General features: G+C 43.0%; 1 protein-coding gene and 1 long non-coding RNA gene across 8 annotated transcripts in view; one reads left to right on the forward strand and one right to left on the reverse strand.

Annotated features, from left to right (window-relative positions):
* LOC133578225 (uncharacterized) overlaps positions 1 to 2,352 on the forward strand; it is a 26,146-nt gene extending 23,794 nt beyond the window's left edge. The window contains exon 3 of the long non-coding RNA XR_009811825.1: positions 2,282 to 2,352. This is a non-coding gene — a long non-coding RNA (uncharacterized lncRNA). The remainder of the gene's footprint in view (positions 1 to 2,281) is intronic.
* A 1,961-nt stretch (positions 2,353 to 4,313) lies between these two features.
* rbpjl (recombination signal binding protein for immunoglobulin kappa J region-like) overlaps positions 4,314 to 23,988 on the reverse strand; it is an 87,064-nt gene continuing 67,389 nt past the window's right edge. For 5 of the 7 annotated variants that reach the window (XM_061932877.1, XM_061932878.1, XM_061932882.1 and 2 more), the window contains 10 exons: positions 22,020 to 22,127; positions 21,843 to 21,913; positions 21,633 to 21,730; positions 18,974 to 19,151; positions 18,769 to 18,906; positions 16,659 to 16,771; positions 9,411 to 9,551; positions 9,107 to 9,262; positions 8,928 to 9,031; positions 4,314 to 5,186 (listed from right to left, as the gene is read on the reverse strand). In XM_061932877.1, coding sequence (XP_061788861.1) covers positions 4,892 to 5,186; positions 8,928 to 9,031; positions 9,107 to 9,262; positions 9,411 to 9,551; positions 16,659 to 16,771; positions 18,769 to 18,906; positions 18,974 to 19,151; positions 21,633 to 21,730; positions 21,843 to 21,913; positions 22,020 to 22,127 — 1,402 coding nt within the window. In that variant the 3' untranslated portion in view covers positions 4,314 to 4,891. The remainder of the gene's footprint in view (positions 5,187 to 8,927; positions 9,032 to 9,106; positions 9,263 to 9,410; positions 9,552 to 16,658; positions 16,772 to 18,768; positions 18,907 to 18,973; positions 19,152 to 21,632; positions 21,731 to 21,842; positions 21,914 to 22,019; positions 22,128 to 23,988) is intronic. The other 2 variants (XM_061932884.1, XM_061932883.2) reach the window with 2 other exon arrangements.

Here is a 23,988-nt window from a genome sequence, read left to right on the forward strand (position 1 = left end):
TCACTATTAGAATTAGCATTCCTAGCATGCTTTGTTAGCTTCTGACAATTAGCACCGTGTTGACTGACAGTTGATCGGACTTCTTCTAATTCTTAGCAAGCTATTAGCTTCTCTCGTTTTATTTGCGTTAGCCATCACTCGCATGGACAGATGACAGAATAATGGCAAGGGCTACGTTCACACTGCAGGGTAGGATGTCCAATTCTGATTTTTTTGTCACATCCGATCTTTTTATGTAGTTGTTCACATGACAAAAAATGAGATGCCTAATGTGAACACAAACTGACGTCATGATGTCACATGTGCTGCTGTGTTCACGGAAATTAACCAATAGTTAGTGTATGTTTTGGTCCTTTTAATTCTATTTTTAAAAATGGAAATAAAAAAAACAAAAAAATGACTGGTTTATTTGAATTTCGTTTGAAAATGCAGCTGAGATAGGCTCCAGCTCCCCCCACTCCCCCCAAAAGAGACAAGCGGTAGAAAACGGATGGATGGAATACAAAAAAGCAAATGGAAAAACAAAGCGTTTTTCTTTTTTGGTGTTTAAAAGCAATAACTAAATACAAAAAACGGTTTGATTTTCATTTTATATTTCAAAAAAGACAAATGATAATCCTCAGTAAACAAGAATGGAAAAACAGACCAAATCGCATGTTTTATCATTTGCAGACACCGGAAGTTTTATTTTCAATGTCAAGGCAGGATTAATTACTACAATACCCTTTAGCCTGCTGTGACCCTGGCTAAAATGTCTTTGGAGTCCTACACAGAAAATATTTTAGACATGGCACAACAAGGACCGACATCGACAGAAATATCGACGGATATATCAACAGAAACCTAAACTGGAAAACAGACCAAAACGGATTTGCTTTCAAATTCCAACACCATTCTCTGATGTAGCGATTTTACAGACAGGACCACGGACTGGCCTGTGAGAGAATCTGTACTATGGTGCGTCATCAGGTTCTTTTTGCCTCCACGTTCGTGTGATATGTGTGTATCTGTAGATAGTCCTTGTGGGCCATGTCTAAAATTATTTATGTGTAGGACTCCAAATATTTTTAAGCCAGACCCACAGATACTGTATTATCTCCACTTTTACGTTGAAAATCCAAACTTCCGGTGTCGGATTATGACAAAAATCTCAGTTTTGGTCGTTTTCTCCGTTTCTGTTTATTATAGATCTTTATTTTTCTATAATGAAATATCAAATGGGCTGCACGGTGGAACAGGGGTTAGTGCATGTGCCTCACAATACGAAGGTCCTGAGTAGTCCTGAGTTCGGGGTCTTTCTGTGTGGAGTTTGCATGTTCTCCCCGTGACTGCGTGGGTTCTCTCCGGGTACTCCGGCTTCCTCCCACCTCCAAAGACATGCACCTGGGGATAGGTTGAATGGCGACACTAAATTGGCCCTAGTGTGTGAATGTGAGTGTGAATGTTGTTCGTCTATCTGTGTTGGCCCTGTGATGAGGTGGCGAATTGTCCAGGGTGTACCCCCCACGAAAGCAGCTGAGATAGGCTCCAGCACCCCCCTCGACCCCAAATGGGACAAGTGGTAGAAAATGGATGGATGGATGGAAATATCAAATGAAAATCAAACTCTCTTTTAAATTGTGTTACTGCTTTTCAACACCCAAAAAAATGTTTTATTTTTCAAATTTCTTTTATGTATTAATTTTTTTTTTTTTTTTAAATAAACCAGTTGTTTTTTGTATTTTGATTTCCATTTATGAAAAGAAAATTCAATGACCAAAACATACACTGACCTCCATTTCTGGTGCAATCAAAGTCAACATTTTCTCAACCAAATTATAGCGTGCAGAGAATTAAGCAGGAAGAGGGTCCGTGTACCTTCCGTTCATTCTATTTCCAATTCTTAAATGCAAATTAAAAAAACACATTTCGGGCAATTTTTTCTATTATCATTTCTGAAACAAAAGTTGGACAACTATTTAATGACACTTTTTTAAAACGACAGTAGGACTCCTGCTGAACAAAAATGTTACCGTTATGCTAAACACAAAGGAAAAGTTAAAGTACTGCTTCCAGTTCAATTCGTCATCACACAGATAACCACGATTTTTTGCATTTTGAACATATATTCGATTTTTGTGTTTATCTGGAAAAAAAAATCCATAAAAGGAAAACAGCACAAAATCCAATTTGTTGGCAATATTTTAATGAAAATCAACAGTTTTTTGTTTGTTATAAAACCTGCCATATTTAATAAAAATCAAAAAACGGCCCTAATTTTGTTTTTTGATGTGTGTTTCAGAATTGGAAATCGAATGAACGGAAGGTACACAGACCAAAGAGGACAAGCATTTTGGCTTTCGCAGTTTGAGGGACATTTACGGCGATGTCTGCCCTGAAGAGCGTGTGGGCGAGCAGTCGGAGACACAGACAATTAGCGGAACATTGACGTGAGTTCCTACAACATTATTTTCGCCTGTTTTCTGCCCGTTTGTCCACTATTTATTATGACGCTTATCGCTTTTTGATGACGTGCTGGTTGGATGAATGCGACCAGCGCGTTCAAACTATAGTCGCATCGCAAATCAGTGGTTAGAGTGTCCGCCCTGAGATCGGTAGGTCATGAGTTCAAACCCCGGCCGAGTCATACCAAAGACTATAAAAATGGGACCCATTACCTCCCTGTTTGGCACTCAGCATCAAGGGTTGGAATTGGGGGTTTAATCACCAAAAATGCTCACTGCTCCCCTCACCTCCCAGGGGGTGGAACAAGGGGATGGGTCAAATGCAGAGAGTAATCTCACCACACCTAGTGTGTGTGTGACTATCAGTGGTACTTTAACTTTAACTTGAACATATCCCATTTATACGAAGAGGCCTGGGTCAAATTTGAAAAAAATCGTAATTGTACTTCTCACATTGACATGAAAAAACCTGATACAGGTTATATGCGCAAAAAAAATCCAAAAATGACCTGTGGTGTGAACAAGGCCCTGGACCCTCCTTCACCTGCAGGCATAAACCCTACTGACATCTTCAAGGGACATTTATGGCTTATGGTCCATTCACCCTTTCATCTTCAGAGTGTAGAAGCATAAACAATCAACAATGTTTACAAACACCTGAGACGAGACACAAGAACACAATGAATGTCTCTTTGTCTCCTGAACGCTCTGCTGACCATCAAAGTTCTGAGGAGGTGATGATTGACAGCCAGGAGGTTAGACCAGTGGTTCTTAACCTTGTTGGAGGTACCGAACCCCACCAGCTTCATATGCGCATTCACCGAACTCTTCTTTAGTGAAAAATACAATGTTGTTTTTTTTTCAAATTCAAGACAAAGTTATATGTTTTTGGTAACACTTTAGTATGGGGAACATATTCTAAGTAACAAAGACTTAATTTAGAGTTATTTGGTTAGGGTTAGGGTTAGAGCCAGGGTAAGAGGGTTAGGGTTATAATAAGGCCATGCCGAATAAGGCATTAATAAGTACTTAATAATGATTAGTTAAGAGCCAATATGTTACTAATTTGCATGTTAATAAGCAACTAATTAATGGTGAATATGTTCCCCATACTAAAGTGTTACCATGTTTTATTACTGGTGCACAAAATGAACCGTGCATGAACATCACCTTGTTCAAACAACAAAACCAACACAGTGCATAAACTCACAACAAACTACACACCTGCAAATCAGTCAGCTGTTGCCGTATCCGTAATACGCCGATAGGGAGAAGTTTTTATTTACACGATTAGTCGGTTGTGTTTTGACCTCCGCCGAACCCCTGAGCCTGACTCACCGAACCCCTAGGGTTCCATCGAACCCAGGTTAAGAACCACTGGGTTAGACACTGAATTCCTTTATGGCACTGGGGCCCAACACACGCACAATTTTTTTTCTCTTTGCATATCCATCCATCCATCCATTTTCTACCGCTTATTCCCTTTGGGGTCGCGGGGGGCGCTGGAGCCTATCTCAGCTACAATCGGGCGGAAGGCAGCGTACACCCTGGACAAGTCGCCACCTCATCGCAGGGCCAACACAGATAGACAGACAACATTCACACACTAGGGCCAATTTAGTGTTGCCAATCAACTTATCCCCAGGTGCATGTCTTTGGAGGTGGGAGGAAGCCGGAGTACCCGGAGGGAACCCACGCAGTCACGGGGAGAACATGCAAACTCCACACAGAAAGATCCCGAGCCCGGGATTGAACCCAAGACTACTCAGGACCTTCGTATTGTGAGGCAGATGCACTAACCCCTCTGCCACCGTGAAGCCCTCTTTGCATATCCTACGTGGTCAAATAAAACATTGCTAGCAAAGACAATCAAAGTTAAACATTTAGTTTATTGAAGAGCCTTACTGTCCCCTGCTGAGGAAATGCATGAAGCTCGTGTGAAGAGCATCAAGGGTCTTTTCTCCGAAGATTCTTTCATGATCAGACATGACCTTCGACATTCTTGCAAAACATTTTTTTAGGAAGAGGAATAGGAGGAGGAAAAGGGGAGCTGGGGTAGTGTGTGTGTGTGTGTGTGGGGGGGGGGGGGGGTACTGATGGAGGATGGAGGTGTGTTGGTGGAGAAGGTTTAGAATGGACTCTTTCATGGAACAGGCGATCACGTTTCTCCCCCATGACCAAGATTGGGAGTCTGTGTCTCCTCCATGTTTGTCCTGCCAATGAGGACGAGGAGCTGCAGCCGCCAGGCAGGAAGTCAGACACGTGGCGCTCTGTTGGCCACGTATATTAGGGGGTGCGCCTTAGTAAGATGGAGGGATATTGGGTATTGGTGTGCATCGTCAGGACAGTAGGGCATTGATGATGTTCATGGCAGAAAAGAGGATTTGTCATTTATACTGCCCCCTGTGGTCAAAGGGAGTTGTGTGACGTTGTGGGACTAAAGACATCTACGTCATGAAGAGGTGAAAGTTGGCTCTGGTGAACTCTTGATGGATGCTCTCCAGCAGGACGTCCTCCTCCTGCTCCGCCTCGCCCACAGGGTCCCTCGGGATGCCGGCCGTCCTGAGCGCAGCGGGGGGCGCTTGGAGCTCGGGCGTGTACGTGAAGGTGAAGGACGTGCGATAGAGGACGCCGTCCACGCGGAGGAGGGACACGGGCACGGTGAGCATGCTGCACCGTGGCTGCCAGGCCACGCTGAAGGCTGAGATGTCTGGAACCACGCACAGCAGGGATTTGGGACATCTGGCAAGAGACGGAGGACGCCATCATAGAGAGACACACACGAGTCACAGGCGTCGTTCTAAGAGTCTTTAAGGGACATGATTTGTTCTTTCTTGTGTCCCCTTCAAGTAAGAATCCCAGTTCTGACCAAGAACAGAATCCTTGACACAACGTGCAAACTAACTAGTTGGTTGGTTTAATTTATTTCAAACATGCACACAAGCAAGGCTGCCTTAATGCGCGGGCTTCCCTCGGCTGAAGCCCAGGGACCCCATCCAATCAGAGGCCCCCAATTTTGACAGGAGAATACAATGATTGGTCTTCATAGCTGTCAATCACAGACGTGTGTAGGGATTGTGTACTCTTTAGTGTTTTCGATACTTTTCTAAATAAATGGGAACACACAAAAAATGGTATTATTGGCTTTATTTTAACAATTTTTTTTACTGTACATTAAACATATGTTTCTTATTGCAAGTTTGTCCTTAAATAAAATAGTGAACATACGAGACAACTTGTCTTTTAGTAGTAAGTAAGCAAACAAAGGCTCCTAATTTAGCTGCTGACATATGCAGTAACATATTGTGTCATTTATCATTCTATTATTTTGTCAACATTATTAAGGACAAGAGGTAGAAAATGAATTATTAATCTACTTGTTCATTTACTGTTAATATCTGCTTACTTTCTCTTTTAACATGTTCTATCTACACTTCTGTTAAAATGTAATAATCACTTATTCTTCTGTTGTTTGATACTTTACATTAGTTTTAGATGATGCCACAAATTTGGGTATCAATCTGATACCAAGTAGTATCATACATTGGTCAAATTCAAAGTCCTCATGTGTCCAGGGACATATTTCCTGAGTTTATAAGCCTAAACCAAGCGAATCAAACTAACAGAGCGAAAGCCATTTATCAACAACACCCAGAAACGCCGCCGGCTGCTGGGCCCAAGCTCATCTAAGAGGGACTGATGCAAAGTGGAAAAGTGTTCTGTGGTCTGACAAGTCCACATTTCAAATTGTTTTTGGAAACTGTGGACGTCGTGTCCTCCAGAACAAATAGGAAAAGAACCATCCGGATTGTTCTAAGTGCAAAGTTCAAAAGCCAGCATCTGTGATGGTATGGGGGTGTATTAGTGCCCAAGGCATGGGTAACTTACACATCTGTGAAGGCACCATTAATGCTGAAAGTTACATACAGATTTTGGATCAACATATGTTGCCATCCAAGCAACGTTATCATTGACGCCCCTGCTTATTTCAGCAAGACAATGCCAAGTCACATGTTACAACAGGGTGGCTTCATAGTAAAAGAGTGTGGGTACTAGACTGGCCTGCCTGTAGTCAAGACCTGTCTCCCATTGAAAATGTGTGGCACATTATAAGCCTAAAATACCACAACACAGCTGCACATCAAGCAAGAATGGGAAAGAATTCCACCTGAAAAGCTTCAAAAATTGGTCTCCTCTGTTCCCAAACATTTACTGAGTGTTGTTAAAAGGAAAGGCCATGTAACACAGTGGTAAAAATGCCCCTGTGCCACCTTTTTTGCAATGTGTTGCTGCCATTAAATTCTAAGTTAATGATTATTTGCAAAAAAAAAATTCAGTTTCTCAGTTCGAACATTAAATATCTTGTCTTTGCAGTCAATTCAATTGAATATAAGTTGAAAAGGATTTGCAAATAGTTGTATTCTGTTTTTATTCACGAATTACACAATGTGCCAACTTCACTGGTTTTGGGTTTTGTACATTCGAAAGTTGACGCCCTCTAGGCATCTTTGTGAATGTTGCAAACAGCCCCTCCAACTGTTAAACAAACAGCTGGTAAATTAGTATTAAAAAAAAAAAATGTAATTAGCTTGTTGACTAAACACCAAACTAATGGTACACTAACTGGCTAACTTGCTTGCATGCAAGTTAATTAACTAACGAGTCATCTAACTAGAGTAATGAACTCCTTAACCAAATAAATTCTAACCAGCTAGTAAATTAACTAGTAAACAAACAAACTAAATAAAAACCCAACTAGTTAATGTAGCTAGTAAACACACTAAATAGCAAGTCAATTAGAAAAGTAACTTCCACACAGGTTCATTAAATAAAAACGTATGAGATTGTGAAATAATGACTAAATATTGAAAACAATGAAATAGTTCTATAAATATAATTTCACATCAAAATAATGACACATTTATTTAATAACAATTCTGATTAATGACACATTTAGGTAATTACACACTTTTAAAAATGTATTTAATTCCCTTTTGACCTTCTATTAAAACAAACATAATATATGGCATTGAATCAAATTATGTATATTTAAAGAAAAACATTTACAAAACTGTGTATCAGCTTGTGTTATATGTGACAAAGTGCATTATTATTAGTTCTCAGGATTAAGATGTCATCCTTTTATCTTTACATTATGTCTTTTTGCTCTTTTCTCTTACATTTTGGACACACCTGTTTTACGCTTACATAAATAACTAAATGGATTATTTCGACAGCGTTCAAGGTGAAGACACGCCAATTAGACATACCGCAGTTTGTCTCAGTCTGCACGTCTGCAGTATTTTGTAGAAATGCCGCAATAATTGGAATGTAGCTCGGATAATTGAAGCCCGGCTTAAACCTGCTTGCTGACTCTTTTTAAAAAGGAAACACTCCAGACTGGTATTTGATATTGAGGCCAACTTTTACGGTGGTCTACTAAAAGCAGAAATACTTTGGTGTTTGTGTGTGTGTGTTTGTGTGTGTGTGTGTGTGTGTGTGTGTGTGTGCGTGTGTGTGCGTGCGTGCATGTGTGTGTGTTAAAGTAGCAGGCTGATGGAAGAAAGACTAATAGAACAGGATGATGACTGTCAGTGATAAGAGTAGAAGTCTTCATTCGGTAAACGTCCCCATGACAACAATGCGCCTTTGTGTCGTCTCGACACGTCTTCAACGCAGTGGCGGGCCGTGCGTTTCTCATCTAGGCCTTCAGTGATGTCCGACTTCAAAGATTACCTCTCAAAATACCATCATTTATGTCACCACATGACCATTGCTGGAGAAATACTATACAGAAACACATTTACGCACTACTCTACATTGAAACACATCAACAGTGTACAAAACGTGTTATTTTCTGGCGCATCTAAAAATCAATTAAAACGCATCAGCAATTAAAACATCTTATGTTGTACTGTCAAAATTTAAAATTGCAAAAAACATTTAAAGTGAAAAAATTAAATATTGGAACTCACAATTTATAGCACCTATTCGGCGCCGTATAAACCAGTGGTAACCCTTGTCATTCATCCGCTTACGGTCCCGATGAGTATCCAATCACAGGACGCGTAAATGTCACGTTCAACGTGAGGCCATTTAGAAGACCTTACTGACAACTTGTGATCTGATTGGCTATCGCAACTGTCTATCAACTGTATGTCCCCGATCGCTTGCAGTGCACGGACGCACGCATTGTTGATTCTGAAGGCCTCTGGCAGATTTGGTACAGCATGGCAACATAAGCTAGCTGAATTCTGATTGGATACAAACTAAAACTAAAAACAACAGCACTGGATGGAGCATAATATGACATGAAGAGAATATGAATACTTATAGATATTTAGGGAAATTAAATAAAAAAATAATATTATCTTTAATTATGATCATAATTTCTGGTTATGTTCGGGCAGCAGAGAAGGCCTTGCTGGCCCTGATGGCACACCACTGCTTCAACGTGTCCTATGAGGTGTGTGGTGGACTCACTTGAACATGGTCTCGGCCTCGGTGTTTCCAAAGCACACTTTGAGGTGAGGGCCAAGGTTTTCTCCGACGAGTTCCAACATGGCGACGTGACCTCCACCATTGATCTGTGGCAGCAGATGAGTTGGACGGATTTGAGAGGGCACGCACTATATGACGTCGCTGATGTTCATGTTGCTCACTTCCAGGCTGCTCACCACCGGGAAAGGACTGACGGGGGTCTGAACACTGGCTGCCTCCTGGTTGAAGGTGAAGTCCACCACTTCTACTCCGATGATGGTCCAACAGGCACCGTCATTCAGGACCACCCTGTTGGGGTCTCTGACACCGCAGGTGGCCTGGTAGTGGCGGAACATTCAAATAACAACATTTTTTTATAATGATAATATAAATAAGGCAAAGACCAGCAACCCACGGAAAAACAACCACTAGTTAAGAATCACTGGCTTAAGGAGTTATAGCGCCACATGTTGCTGAGGCACTCACCTGATGCACCACAATTGCGTCGTTGGACAAACACAAGTAGGCTTGAGGCTTGTCTCTGAACTCGAAGGCGCACTTGTGCAGCTGAGACACGGGCTCGTCCACCTCCATGGTGGCGTGCTGCTTGTTGACCTTCCGGATCACCTGGTGGCGCCAACAAGACAGAACCTTCTTAAAAGCTCCAAAGAAGGCCAGGCTGGTTCCACGGCAGCAGGTGGCGCTAGTGTGTGGTCGAGGGGGAAAAAACAAAAACACAGACGACACAAGAGAACACAAGAGCTTCCCCAGAAAAACTAAAAGAACTGTGTGATGTTATTAAATCATTTCTCAGGACATCTCTGGAAAGTTCTAACTTTGTGAACTGCCTTAAACACCAACATTAAAAGTTGAAAATCAACTTTAAAATGGACTAGAAGCCATATAACTCATTATGTATTTAAAACTACATATAGATAATACAAACCCCGTTTCCATATGAGTTGGGAAATTGTGTTAGATGTAAATATAAACGGAATTCAATTACTTGCAAATCATTTTCAACCCATATTCAGTTGAATATGCTACATCCATCCATCCATCCATCTTCTTCCGCTTATCCGAGGTCGGGTCACGGGGGCAGCAGCCTAAGCAGGGAAGCCCAGACTTCCCTCTCCCCAGCCACTTCGTCCAGCTCTTCCCGGGGGATCCCGAGGCGTTCCCAGGCCAGCCGGGAGACATAGTCTTCCCAACGTGTCCTGGGTCTTCCCCGTGGCCTCCTACCGGTCGGACGTGCCCGAAACACCTCCCGAGGGAGGCGATCGGGTGGCATCCTGACCAGATGCCCGAACCACCTCATCTGGCTCCTCTCGATGTGGAGGAGCAGCGGCTTTACTTTGAGCTCCCTGCGGATGACAGAGCTTCTCACCCTATCTCTAAAGGAGAGCCCCGCCACCCGGCGGAGGAAACTCATTTCGGACGCTTGTACCCGTGATCTTGTCCTTTCGGTCATAACCCAAAGCTCATGACCATAGGTGAGGATGGGAACGTAGATCGACCGGTAAATTGAGAGCTTTGCCTTCCGGCTCAGCTCCTTCTTCACCACAACGGATCGATACAGCGTCCGCATTACTGAAGACGCCGCACCGATCCGCCTGTCGATCTCACGATCCACTCTTCCCTCACTCGTGAACAAGACTCCGAGGTACTTGAACTCCTCCACTTGGGGCAAGATCTCCTCCCCAACCCGGAGATGGCACTCCACCCTTTTCCGGGCGAGAACCATGGACTCGGACTTGGAGGTGCTGATTCTCATCACAGTCGCTTCACACTCGGCTGCGAACCGATTCAGTGAGAGCTGCAGATCTTGGCCAGATGAAGCCATCAGGACCACATCATCTGCAAAAAGCAGAGACCTAATCCTGCAGCCACCAAACCGGATCCCCTCAACGCCATGACTGCGCCTAGAAATTCTGTCCATAAAAGTTATGAACAGAATCGGTGACAAAGGGCAGCCTTGGCGGAGTCCAACCCTCACTGGAAACGTGTCCGACTTACTGCCGGCAATGCGGACCAAGCTCTGACACTGATCATACAGGGAGCGGACTGCCACAATCAGACAGTCCGATACCCCATACTCTCTGAGCACTCCCCACAGGACTTCCCGAGGGACATGGTCGAATGCCTTCTCCAAGTCCACAAAGCACATGTAGACTGGTTGGGCAAACTCCCATGCACCCTCAAGGACCCTGCCGAGAGTATAGAGCTGGTCCACAGTTCCACGACCAGGACGAAAACGAAAATATGCTACAAAGACAACATATCTGATGTTCAAACTGATAAAAAAAAATTTTTTTGCAAATAATCATTAACTTTAGAATTTGATGCCAGCAACACGTGACAAAAAAGTTGGGAAAGGTGGCAATAAATACTGATAAAGTTGAGGAATGCTCATCAAACACTTATTTGGAACATCCCACAGGTGAACAGGCAAATTGGGAACAGGTGGGTGCCATGATTGGGTATAAAAGTAGATTCCATGAAATGCTCAGTCATTCACAAACAAGGATGGGGCGAGGGTCACCACTTTGTCAACAAATGCGTGAGCAAATTGTTGAACAGTTTAAGAAAAACATTTCTCAACCAGCTATTGCAAGGAATTTAGGGATTTCACCATCTATGGTCCGTAATATCATCAAAGGGTTCAGAGAATCTGGAGAAATCACTGCACGTAAGCAGCTAAGCCCGTGACCTTCGATCCCACAGGCTGAACTGCATCAACAAGCGACATCAGTGTGTAAAGGATATCACCACATGGGCTCAGGAACACTTCAGAAACCCACTGTCAGTAACTACAGTTGGTCGCTACATCTTTAAGTGCAAGTTAAAACTCTCCGATGCAAGGCAAAAACCATTTATCAACAACACCCAGAAACGCTGGCGGCTTTGCTGGGCCTGACCTCATATAAGATGGATTGATACAAAGTGGAAAAGTGTTCTGTGGTCTGACGAGTCCACATTTCAAATTGTTTTTGGAAACTGTGGACGTCGTGTCCTCCGGACCAAAGAGGAAAAGATCCATCCGGATTGTTATAGGCGCAAAGTTGAAAAGCCAGCATCTGTGATGCTATGGGGGTGTATTAGTGCCCAAGACATAGGTAACTGTGAAGGTGCCATTAATGCTGAAATGTACAGACAGGTTTTGGAGCAACATATGTTGCCATCTTAGCAACGCTACCCTGCTTATTTCAGCATGCCAAGCCACGTGTTACATCAACGTGGCTTCATAGTAAAAGAGTGTGGGTACTAGACTGGCCTGCCTGTAGTCCAGACCTGTCTCCCATTGAAAATGTGTGGCGCATTATGAAGCCTAAAATACCACAACGGAGACCCCCGGACTGTTGAACAACTTAAGCTGTACATCAAGCAAGAATGGGAAATAATTCCACCTGAGAAGCTTAAAAAATGTGTCTCCTCAGTTCCCAAACGTTTACTGAGTGTTGTTAAAAGGAAAAGCCATGTAACACAGTGTTGAACATGCCCTTTCCCAACTACTTTGGTGCGTGTTGCAGCCATGAAATTCTAAGTTAATTATTATTTGCAAAAAAAAAAAAGTTTATGAGTTTGAACATCAAATATCTTGTATTTGTAGTGCATTCAAGTGAATATGGGTTGAAAAGGATTTGCAAATCATTGTATTCCGTTTATATGTACATCTAACACAATTTTCCAACTCATATGGAAACGGGGTTTGTAGAACACACACTTAGGGCCTGAACTACAAAAGGTTTGCGTGTACTAAAACACGTGCAAACTTGATAGCACAAGCAAAGCTAATCTACTAAACTTGTAAGCAGAGGATTGCGTCTCTTAAGTGAGCAGAATAAGGAGCTAGGGATGGAAATGTATAACATTTTTACGGGTCGAATTCCACTTTCGATTCTGCTTAAAAATTTGCTTCCTTATCGGTTCTCCTATTGAGTTTGAGTTTGAGTATATTTCGAACATGCATGCATACAACATGATATATCACAAAAAAGGAGTAGGAAGAAGCATTGATCCTTATATGGGGGGAAAAAAGAAAAGGAAAAAGGTAGATTAGCATACTTTTTTTTTTGTTTAGAGGGCTGCATCAATTGAATTTGTTTTAACAAGTCCTTAAATCCTCCAAGAATATACAACAATTCTTCTCAAAAAAAGAGGAGAAATATAAGCTTAGAGAAAAATTTAATTTAAAACATTTGTATGCACGTACAACACTTAAGACCTTCAGTATATCTGTATGTGGAATTAAATTATGGAATGGATTAAGCAAAGCAATCAAACAATGTACTAATATGATCCACTTCAAGAAATTCTTCAAACTTAAAGTGTTTACAAAGTACAAAGAAGAAGAACCATGATAAACACTCTGAATTTATTTCATCCATCCATCCGTTCATTTTCAAAATGATCTTACTCATCTCACCATATGAAATATAACTTACTTCACCAAGTATTATTTATTTATTTATTTATTTTTATTGTTATTACTTATGGAGTATATTGTGAATAAATTGAGAACAGGAAGTGAACAAGAGTTTTAGCAACTGTTATGTAAAAGAAAAGGGGTAGGATTAAATAAGCTCTGCTTCTTCCTACTCCTTTTCGAACATGTTGAATAGAGAAACTGGAAATTGTGATGTATCATGTTGTATGCTTGCATGTTCCAAATAAACTCAAACTCAACTCAACTCAACTCAACTCAAGTCAACCCTAGCAGCTATAAAATTATAAAATGATGTTGCTAAATAGACGATATGTCTAATATTTTTTATGTCTCACCGTCCCAAATGTTGACACACACACGTAGGACGGAGGATTCTCATCCGTCCATCGTCTGTGCAGTGCGAGCACTGATCCTGCAGCCGTGTGTGGAACTGTCAATTTTCACATCCTTCTGACACGTGCTAAATAAAACGCACAATACTGTTCACAAAACGATGGTAAGTGTTGATATGTGTACTAAATAATTATATTTGCATCGTTTCCTCCCGGTATTGTGGGTGTTTTGATGACCAGCATACAGTTTGCATATTAAAGAAGACAGAGATGCCTTATTCTGCTTACTTAACAGACGCAATCCACTTTGCACACGTTTATTAGATCAGCTTTGTGTGTGCGATCAGGTTTGCACGTGTTTTAGTACATGCAAAACTTTAATAAATCAGTTTCCAAGTGTGTGTTCTATCATCTGTGTGTAATTTTTGCTGACCACACACTTTCCTCTCTGCTCCCACTGTTGTCATAGCAACTTGATGCCACCTCCGCCTTCAACTACGTGCGCACGTTTGTGTTTTGCTTCTGAGGTTTCCCTGCTGAGTCGTCACAGCGGCGGACATCTGCCTGCAGGTGAGGGTTTGCCGAGCAAGTGAACTTTTGGAGGAGAATGATTCCTTTTGAAATAAGTGTGTTTTACTTCTTCTTTGGCTTTTTTGCCACCAAAAGAAGGATGAGCGTCAAAAAGGGTCGTTTAAGAAGTTACATGAATAATTCATAATATTAACATTGCTACACTTTTATACATTTCTTGTACATTTAGCCACAGTTAGAGGTGTAACGGTACACAACATTTTCGGTTCGGTACATACCTCGGTTTAGAGGTCACGGTTCGGTTCATTTTCGGCACAGTAAGAAAACAACAAAATATAAATGTTTTGGTTATTTATTTACCAAATTTGCAAAATCTTCCACCAAAAATATTTTTCTTAGTGGAATATTTGATGTGAAGTAATCGGAACGTTGGATAGGTCAATAATTCATAATAACATTCAATATTATGTTTTGTGTTTTGAGCAATGACAGTTTGAAATAAAAAAACAACAACTTTGTTTTATTAGTCAACAATGCAACTTTTTTTATTTCACTTTTGTTATGTTTTCGTTTATTTTAATAGTATTTTTAGAATGTGTGGTGGGCCTTTAAAACATTAGCTATGGGCCGCAAATGGCCTCCGGGCACACTTTTGACACCCCTGCTATAGATAATAAAAAATTAAATCTGATAAATCTATGGATAAAAAGCAGAGCCTGGCGACGCATGCGCGTTTATCATAACTCTCTCGCTCTCTCTGTCTCTGCCCCTCCCTCACGAATGCTGCTGCGCGCACATTTTGTTTTGTTTTTAACCCCTTCTTAACCCTGAAGGTACATTGAAAATACATGCAACCCTAACTCAAAATGCCGGACATTTGAGGCATTTAAGAAACTCCGCCAGGACAGCCCCGCAAAAGAGGACATGTCCGGTGAAAAGAGGACGTATGGTCAGTCTATGGTAACCCGGTCGCTGCTAGCATGCGTGTGTTGTGCCTCGGTGTGTATTGTTTACACAACGTGCGTTACGCTACTTAATATGTCTGTGACAGTTTCTGCCTGTCGTGCGGGTTCTCAGGACCACCAAGGAAGGACATTGTCGAGCAGGTTTTGACTTTTCTTTATTCTTTCAATAAAGCTGCGTCTTCTTGCTTCGGGTCGCTTTTCAGCTCCACCTCGCTCTGCTCGCTTCGCCGTCTGCTTTTTAGCACCACGTTGTTGTCTCCGTCTAGCTCTCGGTCTCTTGTGCGCTGCGTCTGCTTCGGACTCTCCGACTCTCTCTCCCTCGTCGTTCACGGCTGCCGCCTTTTTACACAGTGCGAGGAGATTATCTGATTGTGCCCAGGTGGGCGCTCCACGCACCTGATATGATTTACGACGTCGATCCCGGCGCGCCCCGCCTTGCTGCTTGCTCGCCGTCCACGCCTCCTCGCCGCCATCTTGGAGCGGGCTCCGGTGTGCCCTGCCTCATTGTCAGACTGCCGGCCCCGCCTCTCCACAGTCCTCCATCGCCAGACGCAAGCCGGGATTCCGACCGGCTGAGCCTACTCCCCCCTCCCCCATTTCGAGGGAGCGGGAAGTGAGGACGGCCAGGTACCCCTGTGGCCCCTCAAAAAGGGGGGGGAAGTAGGCTCAGCCGGTCGGCGTCCCGGCTTGCGTCTAGCAAAGGAGGACTGTGGAGAGGCGGGGCCGGCAGTCCGACAGAGAGGCAGGGCACACCGGAGCCCGCTCCAAGATGGCGGCGAGGAGGCGTGGACAGCGAGTGAGCAGCGAGGCGGAGCGTGCTGAGATCGACGCCGCAATTATCACCAGGTGCGTGGAGCGCTCAGCTGGGCACAATTTAATAATCCTCGTGAACTGTATAAGAGGGCGGCAGCCGCAGACGTGAGGAGATAAGAGAAGGAGCCAGAGAGAGGCGGATGCAGAGCGAGAGCGAAAGAGAGCGCAAGGAAGACGACGACGCACGCAGCTGAAGAGCTGGAGCGGAGGAGCGAGCAGAAGACGAACGGCAAGGCTGAAAAGCAACCCGAGGAGACGTTTTCTTATTGCAAAATAAAGAAGTCTACACCTGCTCGCAGAATGTCGTTCCTTGATGGTCCTTGGAACCCGCACGACAGCACGAAACTGTCACAATGTCCTTGTGGAAACTCGTCCGGTACACCTCCGAACCGAACCGAAACCCCCGTACCGAAACGGTTCAATACAAATACACGTACCGTTACACCCCGAGCTACAGTTTGATCCTGGAACAGATTATTTCTATTTGAATTATTTCAAGTGTTTCCAAATGCTTAAACAAATCCATCCTAGAACTTCTACTGGTTTCCGTTCACAGACTCATGCTGATAGTGTCCCAGGTATGAGTCAGGGCCCAAAGATACAGCGTAAATGTGTCTGTGCGTGTGCACATGTGTGTGTGTGTTACCATTGGGGGCAGAGTGATTCCAGACTCGGTGCACACAAGTTGGACCACAGAACCGTAACAGACGAATCCTTCACTCAGCGCAAAGTCGCCTCGGTCAGAACGGGGCTCCTCCACTACACGCACACACACACACACACACACACACACGCACACACACACACACACGCACACGCACACACACACACACACATACTGGTTATCATTTGGAATGGGGACCAAGTTTTTGATCATCACTTGTGGAAACCACCCTTTCTACAGGTTGTGGAGGCATAAAAAAAAAAAAGGAAAATGGCCACTGCCCAGTTAGCTCATACACGTCTTTAAATCTCTGGATTGATGAAGTAATGTGCTGATCATTCTTACTGGGGACCCTGGGGGAAAAGAGTTAATATGGTTCATGGGGACCAAATTTAAATAATTTTGCATAATTCCCACAAACTTGTACGTGACTACTGAGGACCATTTAAAAAAAAAAAAAAAAAAAAGTTCAAACTAAATATGACATGATCCTCAGAATACAACACTACAGCTGTCCTCTTATAAGAAGTTTCACCACTTAAATGTTAAAAGCAAATCCTGCATCTTCTGTGACATTACTGAAAACTGCTATTTAGCAGTAATGAAGTTGTCTGCAACTCCAACTATAGAATGGATCTGACTATCATTTAAAAAGATTTCCCTTTAGGGGACCTGTTCTTTTGTCCCCATACTTTCAAAGGTCCCCTAAAGGTGACTGTGTAAACATATTGATTGATTTATTGAAACTTTTATTAGTAGATTGCACAGTGAAGTACATATTCCGTACGATTGACCACTAAATGTTAACACCCGAATACATTTTTCAACTTGTTTAAGTCGGGGTCCACTTAAATTGATTCATGATACAGATATATACTATTTTCATAATACAGTCATCACACAAGATAATCATCACAGTATATAAATTGAATTATTTACATTATTTACAATCCGGGGTGTGGGATATGGAGGAGGAGGTTAGGCGGGGGGGGGCGGGTGGGGGGGGTCAAGTTTGGTTGGTATCAACACTTCAGTCATCAACAATTGCTGACTCGTCTCCGCTCGGGATGGTATCCTGCTGGCCCCACTATGGACTGGACTCTTACTATTATGTTGGATCCACTATGGACTGGACTCTCACAATATTATGTTAGACCCACTCGACATCCATTGCATTCGGTCTCCCCTAGAGGGGGGGGTTTACCCACATATGCGGTCCTCTCCAAGGTTTCTCATAGTAATTCACATCGACGTCCCACTGGGGTGAGTTTTTCCTTGCCCTTATGTGGGCTCTGTACCGAAGATGTCGTTGTGGCTTGTGCAGCCCTTTGAGACACTTGTGATTTAGGGCTATATAAATAAACATTGATTGATTGATTGATTGAATTGCATCATCAGAGAAATTGACATTGGAACAGTGTAGGTCTGACTTGGTACATATGTACAGCAAGTATTGGACACAGAGAGAGAGAGATCAGAAATTATAAGAAGAAGTGACTACATTTTATTGTTTACATTTGATTATTTGCAATCCGAAGAGGTATGATGAGGAAGGGAGGGTGTTAGTTTAGGGTTGAAGTTGCCTGGAGGTGTTCTTTTAGTGTGGTTTTGAAGGAGGACAGAGATGCCGAGCGATGTCCCCATTAAGTAAGCATTGCCAGAACACACACACACACACGCATACACATGCACGCACATTTATCTCCCCATTTACAAAAAGCAGGTGTGTGACCTTTTCAGAACATTTTCTGTGGATTTTGCTTAGTCGCATTGTGGAAATGTGCACGTGCTGGCAAAAGAAGGGATGGTGGGGCTGACATAGGAGTTCTGGTGCTGGGAGGTCCAAGCTTAGAGTTAAACAAACACACACATGCACACACACACACACTTCTTTTCCACACGTGTGTGTTGGCAGTCCGCTCACACAGGCTAGCATTTAGGCTGGGTGGTCGGGGGACGGGGGGAGGGTGGGTGTATGGGCGATATCAAGAAATGCGGATGCTGAGAAAGGTGTTTTCCCAGAATGCATTGCAGAAGACATGTTATGTTTATACTGCCTGAACCTCTCCTGGACAACAGTGTGTGTGCGTACCCAGTGTGATGGTGAAGGCCGTCCACTGTCTGGCGCTGGCGATGAAGGCACCGCCCTCCACGGCAAGGTATCGCGTGCTGACTGTCTGTGAGCGAAGGCGGTTGAACAAAGCCACTCGCGAGCAGGCTGAGATACACACTGAAACAGACACACAAGATGAGGACGGTGAAAGGATGAACATGAGAGAATTAGAATGCGGACTCACAGTCTGCGTTCTTCATGGACTGTCTCTTCTGGGACGGTTTGGAGATGACTTTGATCAGGCGGCTGTGGAAGGAGCCCACTTCCTGTCTGCTGGCCATGAAGATCTGCAGCAGCAGGCGGAAGTGCTTCCTCTTGTCCTGGTCCGAGATGAACAGCGACTTGGCGCAGGCGAACATCCTCTGCAGACGCACCGACATCCTTTCATGTTTTTCACCCTCTCATTCTCCTCGCACGCTAACGAGCTAGTCACGAACCAGGTCAAAGGTCGCGTGATGTCATGTGACACGTCTACACTTTAAGAGAGGCCATTGTGCAGACTGTGTCAACAGTCCCGCGGGTCAAAGGCCAGCGGTTTAGACTGGTGCTCAAATGGAATACTTCCATCAGTGCACTTCATTAAGTGTGTATTTAGTTCCTGAGTGCACAAGGTTTGACAGTGTAGCGTTGTCCTAAATCCATTATTGTTGTTACTTACCAGAAATTATCTCCTTTTTTGACTTATTCTTCTTCTCTCCTTCATAATGATGAATTACAACCTGAAGTTAGTCCCTCCCCTTCTGCGACCTCGCCAAGATGGTGACTAGTGAGCGTCCAGCAATGCACTCCTAGTATTTATTCTGTTTTAATTCACTGCATTTTGCTGTACTTCTCAGTGTGAACGCACTAACGCACTTAAAAGCCGGATCTACTAAAGGTTTGCAAACTTGATAGAACACGCAAAGCTGATCTACTAAACTTGTGAGCAGAGGATTGTGTCTCTTTAATGAGCAAAAATGAGGAGCGCAATCCATTCAGCGTGTCTGTCTTTATGACTATGCAGACTACATGATGATCATCGGAAGGCTCAATGCTGAGAAGAGGAAATGCAAATATAATCGTTCGCGATGTGATTTATCAATGCTGAATATGTTATGCTGTCGTGATATTTAGCACGTCTGGAATGTATGTGCAAACTGTCACAGTTGCGCACAAATGTCTGCGAGGAAATGGATGATCCAAAGAGACGATGGACAGAGAGAAAATACTCCACATATTTGGACTGTCATAAATACAATTAAAATATCAGACATATTGTCAATTCAGCAATATCATTTTATGATTTTATAGCTGCTGGATGACAAAAGGGGCTGATGCGTATTGGTGTCTGCTGGTCTTTTCATTATTAATATATCGCCAGAAGACATATCATTGATGTAATCATTGTATGAAAATACTTCTTGCAATGTGCATTTTCTTGTGGTAATGGGTCTGGAAAGATTCAAACCCACCATCACAACATCGACGCCCCCCAGAGTGCACCTGCACCATGCTAAAAATAGGTTCTGTTGTGTAGATCCCAATTCTATATGTGGTTCATATTGTCTGCTGCATGAAACAGCACAGGTTGGACCAGTGGAGCATATGGTGACCTGAATATGGAGTAAATAAGTGTCTGCATAGGCACATAATGCCAGTATTACACACACAATCTTCATTGTGGTCTGCACCACTTTTGCACATGGTATGAATGGTACATGCATTATGATCTACCAAGACTGTGTGTACAATTTAAAAATAGTGCAGACTGCCATTTAAATGAGGAATTTGTGTGCACCACCAGAATTATGTAACCATGGAAACACTCACTTACTGCATGTTATTGTGCTCCTACCTGTGTGGTTTTGTAGTGTTGAAGAAATTGCACACATCTACAATCTGTAACACTTTTTCTGCTATATAGAATCGCAATCTAGACAACAGAAATAATTTTTAGCAGCCTTACCATGCGCTGTGCAGTGAAGCGGTGGGCCATCACAACTCCACAGCGCATTCATGATCCAAATGCAAAAAAATGCATATTGCAAGAAGTTTTTTTTCATACAGGAGATATATTGGAGCAATATATTTCCGAAATGAAAAAAACTAACGCCATTAAAAAAACACACCAGCAGACACCAGAACGCATCAATTGAATTTGTTTTATTCAGCATCTTAAGTCATCCAGTCGCTGTAAAATCATAAATTGATATTGCTAAATATCAGATGTATAATGTTTTTATTTCTGACAGTCCATATATGTTGACAAGCATACGTAGGACGGAGCTAGAGCTGCAGCTCACTAGTCTCTTTTTTCACAGATATTTCTGCGCAACTGCCAGTTTGCACATCTTTTCGAGACGTACTAAATAAAGATGCAAAACAACTCCCGCAGAACAGTTTCAGTCATGACAAATCACACTACATAGTTTTATTTGGATTTCCTCCTTCCAATACTGTGCGCATTCTGATGATCAACATATATGCTGCATATTTATGAAGACAGACACGCTAAATGGATTGCGCTCCTTATTTTGCTCACTTAAGAGACGCAATCCTCTTCTCACAAGTTTAGTAGATCAGTTCTGTGTACAATCAATTTAGTTTTTTTTTTACACACAAACCTTTAGTAGATCAGGTACTAAGTGTAAGTACCGAAATGCATCAAATAAGACACAGCAAGTGAGAACAAGTCACACTCATTTTGTTCTGTCTAAGGTCAATGCGCCAGCAGAAGATCATAGCACTTTCTAAGCGTCCAATTAGACTGCTACGGTGTCATTACTGCACTGTTCTAAGCCATTTTTATGGTAGCTGGGGATTGATATAAAATGATGTGATGTATCGAGCAGACGAGTCCTCACCCTGTCGGTCAGCAGTTCAAAGGTGAGTTTGAAGGCGTCGCCGTGGGTCTGAGCGGAGGTGTCCACACACATGTAACCGCACAGGCCGCCGCTCCCTGCTGGTCACATGATGAATTCAGAGACAAAGGCAGTCATCGCTTGGGAGGGCGGCCGTCCGCCTCGATCAGGGGGCAGAAAGTGTCGCCACCTTGCGGCAGAAAGGCTTCTCACCTGTCAGGCAGTCCTGCATGAGCCTCCAAGCGTGGCCGCTGATGTAAACACATGGAGGCGGGCAGAAGAACCTGAAGCAGAGCACATCTCAGAACGTTTCAATTCAGGTCGGCATTTGACCGACCCGCCTAAACCCACACCATGTGTCCGCCTTCGGAAGGTTCTGTGCGTGCAAACCTCTTTTCGTTGCCGTAGGACTTTTGGGCAACTTTGGCGTGCAGGATGACAACGCACTGCTCGCTTTCTCTGCTCGCCCCCAATGATGGACAGGCCGACTGGGCTCCCCTGATTGGATGAGAGGGACATCAGCCATACACCGGATTACTGGAAGACATTCTACAAACCCCGTTTCCATGAGTTGGGAAATTGTGTTAGATGTAAATATAAACGGAATACAATGATTTGCAAATCATTTTCAACCCATATTCAGTTGAATATGCTGCAAAGACAACATATTTGATGTTCAAACTGATAAACATTTTTTTTTGCAAATAATCATTAACTTTAGAATTTGATGTCAGCAACACGTGACAAAGAAGTTGGGAAAGGTGGCAATAAATACTGATAAAGTTGAGGAATGCTCATCAAACACTTATTTGGAACATCCCACAGGTGAACAGGCAAATTGGGAACAGGTGGGTGCCATGATTGGGTATAAAAGTAGATTCCATGAAATGCTCAGTCATTCACAAACAAGGATGGGGCAAGGGTCACCACTTTGTCAACAAATGCGTGAGAAAATTGTTGAACTGTTTAAGACAAACCTTTCTCAACCAGCTATTGCAAGGAATTTAGGGATTTCACCATCTACGGTCCGTAATATCATCAAAGGGTTCAGAGAATCTGGAGAAATCACTGCACGTAAGCAGCTAAGCCCGTGACATTCGATCCCTCAGGCTGTACTGCGTCAACAAGCGACATCAGTGTGTAAAGGATATCACCACATGGGCTCAGGAACACTTCAGAAACCCACTGTCAGTAACTACAGTTGGTCGCTACATCTCTAAGTGCAAGTTAAAACTCTCCTATGCAAGGCAAAAACCATTTATCAACAACACCTAGAAACGCCGTCTGCTTCGCTGGGCCTAAGCTCATCTAAGATGGACTGATACAAAGTAAAAAAGTGTTCTGTGGTCTGACGAGTCCACATTTCAAATTGTTTTTGGAAACTGTGGACGTTGTGTCCTCCGGACCAAAGAGGAAAAGAACCATGCAGATTGTTATAGGCGCAAAGTTGAAAAGCCAGCATCTGTGATGGTATGGGGGTGTATTAGTGCGCAAGACATGGGTAAATTACACATCTGTGAAGGCGCCATTAATGCTGAAAGGTACATACAGGTTTTGGAGCAACATATGTTGCCATCCAACGTTACCATGGCATTGTCTTGCTTATTTCAGCAAGACAATGCCAAGCCACGTGTTACATCAATGGGGCTTCATAGTAAAAGAGTGTGAGTACTAGACTGGCCTGCCTGTAGTCCAGACCTGTCTCCCATTGAAAAGGTGTGGTGCATTATGAAGCCTAAAATACCACAACGGAGACCCCCGGACTGTTCAACAACTTAAGCTGTACATCAAGCAAGAATGGGAAATAATTCCACCTGAGAAGCTTCAAAAATGTGTCTCCTCAGTTCCCAAACGTTTACTGAGTGTTGTTAAAAGGAAAGGCCATGTAACACAGTGGTGAACATGCCCTTTCCCAACTACTTTGGCACGTGTTGCAGCCATGAAATTCTAAGTTAATTATTATTTGCAAAAAAAAAATAAAGTTTATGAGTTTGAACATCAAATATGTTGTCTTTGTAGCATATTCAACTGAATATGGGTTGAAAATGATTTGCAAATCATTGTATTCCGTTTATATTTACATCTAACACAATTTCCCAACTCATATGGAAACGGGGTTTGTACGATTGGCCAGCAAGGCCCTCACAGCTGGCCTTAACTCTTATCAGAATTTACATCCTAAGTTCTGGTATTTGTTTCATAAAATTGTATGAAGTAATTCTGTTATCGGTTATTATCTTAATTTCGTGGCAAGTTTCTTGGCTGCACTTCTCCAGTACGAGTATGTGTAGTTTTTTTTTGTCCAATCAGATTTCAGCTTCTATGTGCTGCCATGTCAATAGCTGCGTGTAGATGGGCA

Source organism: Nerophis lumbriciformis, linkage group LG38 (genome assembly GCF_033978685.3).
Source record: "Nerophis lumbriciformis linkage group LG38, RoL_Nlum_v2.1, whole genome shotgun sequence".
Lineage (NCBI taxonomy): Eukaryota > Metazoa > Chordata > Actinopteri > Syngnathiformes > Syngnathidae > Nerophis > Nerophis lumbriciformis.